This window comes from Oryza glaberrima, chromosome 12 (genome assembly GCF_000147395.1).
Source record: "Oryza glaberrima chromosome 12, OglaRS2, whole genome shotgun sequence".
In the NCBI taxonomy this organism is placed as follows: Eukaryota; Viridiplantae; Streptophyta; class Magnoliopsida; order Poales; family Poaceae; genus Oryza; species Oryza glaberrima.
The window spans coordinates 24,853,897-24,863,928 of record NC_068337.1 but is presented as its reverse complement, the minus strand read 5'-3'; the positions used below and the strand labels follow the sequence as shown (position 1 = coordinate 24,863,928).

General features: G+C 44.6%; 2 protein-coding genes across 2 annotated transcripts; one reads left to right on the top strand and one right to left on the bottom strand.

Annotated features, from left to right (window-relative positions):
- Nucleotides 1-716: 716 nt before the first annotated feature.
- On the top strand, nt 717-2,916 carry LOC127756631 (AAA-ATPase ASD, mitochondrial-like). Its single transcript, XM_052281985.1, has 2 exons — nt 717-2,418; nt 2,514-2,916. The coding sequence occupies exon 1, from the start codon at nt 797-799 to the stop codon at nt 2,384-2,386; it is 1,590 nt and encodes a 529-aa protein (XP_052137945.1). The 5' UTR covers nt 717-796; the 3' UTR covers nt 2,387-2,418; nt 2,514-2,916.
- A 1,319-nt stretch (nt 2,917-4,235) lies between these two features.
- Nucleotides 4,236-7,805, bottom strand: LOC127758249 (protein NUCLEAR FUSION DEFECTIVE 4). Its single transcript, XM_052283877.1, has 2 exons — nt 7,249-7,805; nt 4,236-5,675 (listed from the first exon to the last, which is right to left on the bottom strand). The coding sequence occupies exons 1-2, from the start codon at nt 7,684-7,686 to the stop codon at nt 4,533-4,535; spliced, it is 1,581 nt and encodes a 526-aa protein (XP_052139837.1). The 5' UTR covers nt 7,687-7,805; the 3' UTR covers nt 4,236-4,532.
- Nucleotides 7,806-10,032: the final 2,227 nt, after the last annotated feature.

The window sequence follows — 10,032 nt, the reverse complement described above, 5'->3', positions numbered from 1 at the left end:
TTCATTAAATACATCGTTATGTTACAACTACCTAAAGGTACATTAATTATATTTACACGTATAAAAGGTATCGCACAAGATAAAGGGCTGTTGACGAAGCAGGCACAACTTAAGGATGGACAGATGACGCATGAGGAAAGCACTTGCGGTAGTTTTTATTGACGATCGATACGATGGTCTCTGCAGATAACGCTTGATGATTTACGACCAACTGCAAATTCGATCTCCGTCCATCGATATGTCACTCCTCACCAACGACACAACCAAGCAGCGAAATTACTAAGAATATTCATCAACAACTTAACAGGCTATAATAAGCGGACTGTATAAGTTTGTCAAATATAATATTTATAGTTATGTGAAGAAGAGAGGAGAAAAACGGGTTATAGATTTGTAGTATACTAGTACTTCTATATTTTATTGTATGACACCGTTGACTTTTTATCAAATGTTTGATCATTCATCTTATTCAAAAAAAATTATGTAATTATCATTTATTTTACTATGACTTGATTTGTCATCAAATGTTTTTTAAGCATGACATAAATATTTTCATATTTGCATAAAATTTTTTAATAAAACGAATAGTCAAACGTTGGTCGAAAAGTCAACAGTGTCATACATTAAAATACGGAGGAAATACTATATATTAAGTTGTTTATAGAAAATATTTTAATACCAACGCACTCTCTCTATATATACTGGCCATCACCTACAGGAGCTGCAGGCACTGGTTTCCAACACTTGCCCATCTCTTTTTATATTTATACGCATCACGCGGTGGCGGCGGCGCCAAATGGCCATGGGCATGATGGAGAATCTGGGATCGGTGTCGACGTTGTGGTCGGCGTTGGTGAGCGTCCTCCTCTTCTGGCCCGTCGTCAACAACCACGTCCCCGCGGGGCTCCGGCAGTGGCTGAGCACCATGGTGGACAAGCTCACCTCCTACCTCAGCCCCTACCTCCACGTCACCATCTCCGAGTACGGCCACGAGCGCTTCCGCCGCAGCGACTTCTTCCTCGCCGTGGAGGCGTACCTGAGCCACGCCTGCGCCCGGCGCGCGCGCAAGCTGAGGGCGGACCTGGGCAAGGACGCCAGGACGGTGCAGATCACGGTGGACGACCACCAGGAGGTGACCGACTCCTTCCGCGGCGCCACCATCTGGTGGTACCCCTCCAAGAAGCCTCCCCGGACCAACGTCATCAGCTTCTACCCCCGCGACGACGACGCCCGCTTCTACCGCCTCGTCTTCCACCGCCGCCACCGCGACCTCGTCCTCGACGCCTACCTCCCCCACGTCCTCGCCGAGGGCCGCGCCGTCACCATCCGCAACCGCCAGCGCCGCCTCTTCACCAACAACGCCCCCGGAGCCTCCACCTCCTACTACAGCCGCAAGAGCGTCTGGAGCCACGTCCCCTTCGAGCACCCGGCCACCTTCGACACCCTCGCCATGGAGCCCGCCGACAAGGACGCCATCCTCGACGACCTCACCGCCTTCCGCGACAGCAAGGACTACTACGCCAAAGTCGGCAAGGCCTGGAAGCGCGGCTACCTCCTGCACGGCCCCCCCGGCACCGGCAAGTCCACCATGATCGCCGCCATGGCCAACTTCCTCGACTACGACGTCTACGACCTCGAGCTCACGGCCGTCAAGACCAACACCGACCTCCGCAAGCTCTACATCGAGACCACCGGCAAGTCCATCATCGTCATCGAGGACATCGACTGCTCCGTCGACCTCACCGCCAAGCGCAGCAACGACAAGAAGAAGAAGAAATCCTCTGACGAAGACGACGACGACAAGCCCAAGCTCCCCACCGAGCAGGAAAAGGATGAAGCATCCAAGGTCACGCTCTCCGGCCTGCTCAACTTCATCGACGGGCTGTGGTCGGCGTGCGGCGGTGAGAGGATCATCATCTTCACGACCAACCACAAGGAGAAGCTGGACCCGGCGCTGATCCGGCGAGGCAGGATGGACGTGCACATCGAGATGTCCTACTGCCGGTTCGAGGCGTTCAAGGTGCTGGCCAAGAACTACCTGGGCGTGGAGCAGCACGAGATGTTCGTCGAGATACGGCGGCTGCTGGAGGAGATCGACATGTCGCCGGCGGACGTGGCGGAGAACCTGATGCCCAAGGCGTCCAAGGGGAAGAAGAGGGACCCCGACGCGTGCCTGGCAGGTCTGATCGAGGCGTTGAACAAGGCCAAGGTGGAGGCGGCGGAGGCGGCCAAGGCGAAAGAGGAAGAAGAGGCGGCGGCGGCCAAGGCGAAGGAGGAAGAAGAGGCGGCGAAGGTCAAAGCGGCGAAAGAGAAAGAGAAGGATGACGAAGCTGCAGGGACGAAGGTGGATGAAACAGTCAACAACAAGTCGAATGGCACCATATAATTTATTAACAAGCTAGCTAGTAATTAATTAAGGTGACAAATACTACTCCACTAATGGAAGTTGTTTATTACTGACCTACTGCACAAGTCTTGACTGATTGCGATTTTGTTTGTTTATATTATTTCAGCACGAGGAGTTGTTCGCCCTGGACGATCGACGGGACCATATATGTCAGGACAGAGCGAGGAGTGGTTTTCAGTCTTCTTCATGCATATGACATGGCACTTCGCTAATATATAGTCTTCTCCTATGTCTTAATTGTTTGAGTCCTTATATATTCTTGTCATAGTTTCTTTCTATTAATAAGGTTCCCCATCTTTGTAATAATAAGGGCATAAGGCATATACACCTTCAAGTGTAAATGCCGCCGCTCAGATCTTTGTTTCTAAATCAACCACACAATTAAGTTAGTACTTTTTTTTTGTTAAAGCTGTGGAAAATTTTTCGTTAGGTGTTGTTCGGTTAATCCCTCCCATACGGCAATAAGGGGATTGAGGATAATTTAAAGATAATTTATTCCATAATTATTATGATATAGAATTGTTTTTCCTCAATCCCTCTTGGAAATTAAACGAACAATGCCTTAATGTCCTCCTTCGGCCCGATGAATTTGAAGGTGGCACTTGAAATATTACAATTGTCTATCCGACTCTGATCTGACATGAGTGGTTAGAGACATCAGAATGCTCAGCTCCTAATTTGCCTCTCTCCCCCTTGGGAATTAAACAAAAAAAATACCTTAAGGTCTATTTAGAGGAGCTTAAAATTCTGAGAAACAGTTGGTTGGTAGCCAGTTTCTGAGAATATATAAAAGCTGGGTTTTCCGGCTTCTGGCTTCTAGTTTATTTTTTGTATTTTACAACTACAGCTTTTCAGAATCTGGGTCAAAAGCTGAATTGTTTGGGGGAGCTTTTGATTCTGAGAGAATCTATAGCAGCTAGAAGCTCTCTCAAACAGTGTTAATATCCTCCTTCGGCCCGTTAAATCTGAAGATGGCACTTGAAATATTACACTTGTTTATCCGACTTTGATCTCACATGGATGGTTAGAGACGTCATAATGCTCGGCTCTAAATTTGCGTTAATTCTACTGTAGTGTTATAAATTTGGGTGTCGACGGTAGTTCCAGACATCAGTAGTCCCACCGCCGCTGTCGCAGGATTTGGCCTCCCCAGATAGCCTAGCTCTATTACAGGGCCTTGGCAGATGTGGATATTCATCCCTCGAGGGGACATCCTCTCGTTGTTTGCATGTCATCTAAATGGTTATTAAAAAAATTAGAAAAAAATTGACAACATATATTAATATGAAATATATCACTCCATAAATATGCAAGACCAAATTCAACTTCTATAAGTTGCAACAAAAATAACAAATTAAACTGAAAATAGTTATCACGCATTCGCAACTATATTTGTTATTTTTGTTACAACTTATAGAAGTTGAATTAAAACTGCATGTTTGTGAAGTGATATATTTCATATTAATCTATGTTGCCAATTTTTTTCATATTTTTTTATGACTATATAGGTGACATGACTATTTAGATGAATTCACTTTCCCGGCCTTGGCCCATATTACAGAGCCCATTTTGGACCTGCATACTTGTAGCTGGGCCTTTTCTCTCGCTGTGGCCTGGGCCTTTTCCTCCTGTACCGCATCCGGCGAGGGGCAAAGCAGCTGGTATATACAGTTGTCAGCTGACAAATCCACTCTGTAACAATGTAGCTTTCATGTGCTTAGAACTGAACTATTCTCTACTTTCTGAATCAGCATAAAAGGCAGAGCTCTCCAAGCCTATTCCCTTGAAAAAATTACCCCAACCAGCTGGTTGCACGAACTGATTTCTTTGTGTTAAGTCAGCTCTGCTATAATTTTCTGACGAAGCAAATGCTGTTTGTTTTCTGTAGCTTCTTCCCTGTACATTGTTTTATTTGCCTTTTACTTCTACGCATACATACAAGTACTAGTAGTATATAACACCAGTGACCAGTCCAATGATGTCTTTTCAACAAGAAAAAAATGGCAGCAGAAAGTAGTGTGCCTCTGCTTTCTACCATTCTCTGACGTACAGGTACAGCTCAAATCCTGTTGCTTGTAAAAGATAGGTAAGCATATGCTAGAAAAGAATCGGTTCGTTTCTCTCTCTATAGAAAAGATTGCAACCTGGCGTACACAACCCGTTTATAAAACCTCCTCGTCCTGACGAAGAGCATGAAGGCGACAGCAGAGCCAACCACGCAGACACACGCCATGATGACGAACGACAAAGCGAAGCAATGGTTACCGGAGCAGGCACGAGCTCCCGGCGGCGACTCCATGTCGTAGATGTAACCCACCACCCTCACCGAGAGGATGTAAGATCCCACGGGGCTCGCCACCGCCACCACGTTGAAGATGGTGCCAAAATGGTTCAGCCCGAATATCTCCGACGTGATGCTCGGCATCAGTGCCCACTGACACCCATAGCAAAGACCGACGAGCACCGACCCGACGTAGAGCGACGCCGGGATGCCGGAGGCGATGATGGCGTGGCCCAAGCTCATGACCAGGAGCGTGACGCCGATGAAGAAAGGGCGACCGACTCCCCGCGAACGGAGGAAGTGGTCGGATATGTAGCCGACACCAAACCTCCCTGAGAAGTTCCAGATGCTCCAGAGTGACACCAGTGTGCTCGTCTCCTTGGTCGAGTACCCGAGGGAGCCGCCGATCTGGCTGATGTTGTTCACCGTTGCAAGCCCTGATCCCATCCCACAGGACATTGCCAGGAACAGCAGCCAGAAGTTCAGCTTGCACATTGCCTGCACCAGATTCATGTTTTCTTTGCCTGTTGACAGTTCTTGACATCGCTCATCGCTACTGGAGCTGGCATTTGTACTAATTTGCTCTTGGAGTAGTCCGATTCTTTCAGCTTGATCCCTGGTTTCTTCTTCTTGCTTCCCTGATTCTGTCTTCTGGGCCTTCACAGCAATAGCCACTGGAGACAGGACCAACAGTAGGAGTATCACAAAGCAAACAGTCTGCACAGCTGAACTTATTATCTTCAATACTTGGTCACAGATTATGATGATCATTAGATAACCAGCAACAGTAATGGCGATGAGGGAGAAAGCATCCATGAACTTCTTGTTGTACCGTTGATAATCAGTACGGTGGACATCGACAAAATACATAAGCAGCAGGGTGATGGCTGTGGGCAATATTGCCAGCATCAGTATGAAAGTGCTGGGAGCAATGTGGATGGTGCGGTATACTTGGACCAGTATTGCTCCACTTAATCCCAGAAAGCCCTGTTTGAAAAGTACAGAAAAAAAAATGAATTTAAGATCTCCCTACACTTGTGCAACAGAACAGAACATGGTGCTTATAGCATAAAATGAGTTTCAGGACTAAATCATTTTCTGTACAGGGATTCAGGTTTAAAATATTATACACAAATAAATGAGACTTCAGATTTCCATGTTCTCAAGCAAATAAAAGGCAAGTTAGGCTAATAGAGCAATGCACGTGCAGAAGTTCACATAATTGTATTCTGCGATAAAATTAGATAAAACCTCAAGGCAATACCAAAAGATATATGATGCAAACAAGCTTTATTCAGACGTTTCCATTAATTAATATTTTGGAAATTAGTGACAGGAGGCAAATCAAGCTTACTAGCCACAGGAAGCATGTCAATGAATCATGAAATATTGAAAAGGATGAATCCAACAAAAAGACAGGCATGGGATGATTGCAACTGATGGCTCAGCAGGGACCAGATGTCGTTCTTCTGAAATAGGAGTAGTTACCTACACGTTTGTAGCACTCTAACATCAGTCATGCTGTCTTTTTGGAAGCAATAATTTCTGAGCACAGTACACAAATTTCCTATATCCCACAAACTCCTTAATTTACAGAGTAAACTGGTAATCCTCACGTAAATGGAGTAAACCGTTAAAGCTTGCAATTACTCATTCACGGAGTTAATTTATCCTGGTGCAGACTCCAGAACCTGAAATTTTGGGGCCTAGTACACCACTGAGCCATGTGGAGGAAGTACTACTACTACTCCAAGTGCTTGGCTTAACCATAAAAGTGATTTGGGACACCACCACAACAATGAGTCAAGTTCCTTGAAATTTAGCTGCATGTTTTGCTAACCAACTGGTAATAAGGAAGGGAAATTATTTGGGATGAAAGGGTAAAGATTTTGTTTTTCTCTGAAGATGGTAGAGCTTATTATCCTGATGTACAATACTCTGGAATGTCATCTAGAAAGAACAAAGATTCAATTAACATAGTGGACAATACATGTTTTATTACAGTCTTTGATGTTTTCTTCTTTTTCTTTCCCTCCTTATATCTGGTGTGCTGTTCATCATGATAATAAAAACTGGAGCACTCCTTTTTCACTATAAGTTCCTGTGCTCTACCCATATTATATTCTATTTGCTCTGCTCTGCTCCCAAATTAAAGTCAACAACATCCAGGATCAGGACACATAAAAAAATGTGGTTGTTGCTTTGAGGCATCAGGGCAGCAACACATCCAGTACTATGTATGTAGTCGAAATTCATAAGGGACCCATCTTAAACAAGTGAGTGTTCGAGAAGAGGACAGAGTAATAGTTATCTCACAAGGAAGAGCCACAGTTGGGTTGGTTGTTGGTAGGCTGGTAGCAGCCTGTTCAATACTAATAATCTGTATGCTTTTGGCTTTTGCCTACTACTATTCATTTATTTTGATCCCTTTTATTATAAGCCTAATTAGAAAGAACCGAATTAATTAAAGAAATGATGAGAGAGGTTGTGTCTGGAGAGAGAGAGAGAGAGAGAGAGAGAGAGAGAGAGAGAGGATGGATGAGGGGAATGGATAATTGACCTTCATGATGCCGATGACGGTGCCTCGTCGATCGGGGAAATTCTCGACGGCGGTGACGACATCGGCGGTGTTGAGGAAGGTCTGCGCCTGCGCGGCGAGCAGCATGTAGAGGCAGAGGAGAGGGAGCGGCGCCGGGGCGACCCCCGTGACGGCGAGCCAGATGGGGAGGTAGCCGGCGGCGCAGAGGGCGGCGCCGGCGAGGAGGACGAGCCAGGGGCGGCGGCGGCCGGCGGGGGCCCATGCAGCGAGGAGGCCGGAGAGGATGCCGGCGTTGGCGCCGACGTCCTTGAAGAAGGCGACCTTGTCGAGGGCGGACTGGTCGTAGGATTGAGAGGCCTTGAGCGCGGGGGAGTAGACAGCGAAGCAGTAGGAGCTCCCCGCGAAGCACTGGATGAGCGCGCTCGCCGCCAGCGCCGACCACCGCGAGCGCGAGGCCATCGGCGGCGGCCGGAGATGGAATTGGTTACGTGGCGTGGCGTGGCATGGCGTGGATGAGTAGGACACGTCGACACGCACTCCACTCGCCTCCCTCACCGTCCGAATGTATCGTATCGTGTACATATTCGTTGAACCAAGAGGTAGGACGGAGGTAGCATGGAGTATTATTAGTCTGAATAGTCATGTAATATTGGATGTTTAAACATTAATTTAAATATTAAATGTAGATTAATAATAAAATTAATTGTATAAATAACTCACGAGATATTCTTTTAGCCTAATTAATCTATAATTAGCACATGTTTCCTATAGTATCACATATGCTAATTATGAATTAATTAGGTTCAATAGATTCGTCTTGCAAATTAATCTAAGGTTTTAGAATGGCTTTATTATTAGTCTATATTTAATACTTCTAATAAGTATTCAAATATCCGATCTGACATGAACTAAAATTTTAGTCCCTAATCCAAGCAGCCTAGATACATGGCCCCGTTTAAATCCACTTAAAAGAGTGAAGAGTGGATGAAATTTTGAATTAAAGTAGCACGCTTTTCAAACTGCTAAACGGTGTATTTCATGCGAAAGTTTTCTATATAAAAGTTGTTCTAAAATATTAGATTAATCTATTTTTTAAGTTTGTAATAATTAAAACTCAATTAATCACATGTTATTACTACCTCGTTTTGCATGAAACACTTAATCTTAATCTTCATGAGATTCAAACACCACCACAGTTTATATTTGCATCTCCATACAAAAGATGCAAAAACTGGCATGCAGATTGGATGAGTTCACGCGAATTGAAGCAGAACTGGTCAAACCCACCTCTCAACATGTACTACTAGCAGTGTCAAGGTTATGAATACCACATACCTAATAGTAGTCGACTAAATCTCGGCAGGACCCACCACATACCATGTCTTATATGGAAACAACCTTCGAATATAGGAGGAGTTCCGCATAAAGAATGATGAATAGAGTTCTACATGGAAACGACAAGGACTACTCGGATTGTATCCATATTAGTTTCCCTAGTTCTACTTGGACAAGGGGACATCTATGGGTATAAATACAAGGCCCCTAGGAGGAAAAGGACACCCATAATCAACATACACGGAACAATAGGTCGAGATAGAAGATCAACATACAAGCCAACGTACGATAAGAAGACGCCGGATATCGACTTCAGGGATAAGCACGGCTAGTCCCCTACGGTGTCTCCGGATACTGTCAGGAGAGACGAAAGCGCTATATTTGATCTCGCCGGGCACGGATCCGAGGAGGAAAACTACCCTGTTATCGACTACGAGTCAGAACTTCAGACCGTCATGTTGACAACAGTTAGCTAGGCTACCCCAAATATTGTGCTGATGTGATTATGATGAATAAGAGTAACGACCGGCTTCGGCCAACAGGATGTAGGGTTATTACCTGACAATTTAGGGGCCTGAACCTATATAAAAATCCTCGTCTCCATCTCTTTTACCTCACTCTCGCATATATCCTAGTACCAACGATCCCTATACTATGCAAATACTGGAATCGCGACATCAAACGTTGACAAGCAGTATTCTGCATTTTGTAATAGATGACATCGTTAATTTTATCAAATTTTTTTCAAATACATAAGCTCACAAAAGTCATACTTAGGGTGTGTTTGGGAGTGGAGGACGGGAACCCATCCCTTCTGCACGTAAAACGAAGCAGTCTTTTAACACGTGATTAATTAAGTATTAGTTAATTTTTTTAAAAAATGGATAATATAATTTTTAAAGCAACTTTTGTATAGAATTTTTTTTTAAAAAAATGTCGTTTAGTAGTTTGGAAAGCGTGTGCGTGGAAAATGAGAGAGTTGGGTTGGGAAGAGGGAGTGCGAACTCAGCCTTAACGTTTTCAATAAAACAACTCACAACAAATTATTAGAATTACATATTTTTAGAAAAAAAATAAAACAAATAACCAACTATACTTCAAAAGATCAACTGTCGTTATTTATCCAAAAACGGACGCAGTAATATGTACGAAGCTAAATAGCGACGCGCGCGTCGACTTAAAGCCAAAAAAAACTATTGATCGAGACTTTAATCAATTGATTAGGTGGAACAATCATTATCGATCAAGATCGATATCAACGTGTACAATTAACGCCGATCACTTGAATAACCACCTAGCTATCTGCTTATATGAGTGTCAAATAAAATTGAAATTGACATAATTAATGAAGTGTTTACTTTTGATCACATTACACTATATACACCTGGAAGCTAGGAAGGGAGCTTTGGTGGTGTGGTGGTACATTACTCTACGTGTCACAGTTTGCCCACATTTTTTTTTGAGGGAACA

Bases quoted from the DNA above. Each gene is read 5' to 3' on its own strand.
- LOC127756631 (XM_052281985.1), top strand. From the start codon at position 797: ATGGCCATGGGCATGATGGAGAATCTGGGATCGGTGTCGACGTTGTGG.
- LOC127758249 (XM_052283877.1), bottom strand. From the start codon at position 7,686: ATGGCCTCGCGCTCGCGGTGGTCGGCGCTGGCGGCGAGCGCGCTCATC. The intron at 5,676-7,248 runs GTCAATTATCCA...CTTTTCAAACAG, and splicing joins CCGTCATCGGCATCATGAAG to GGCTTTCTGGGATTAAGTGG.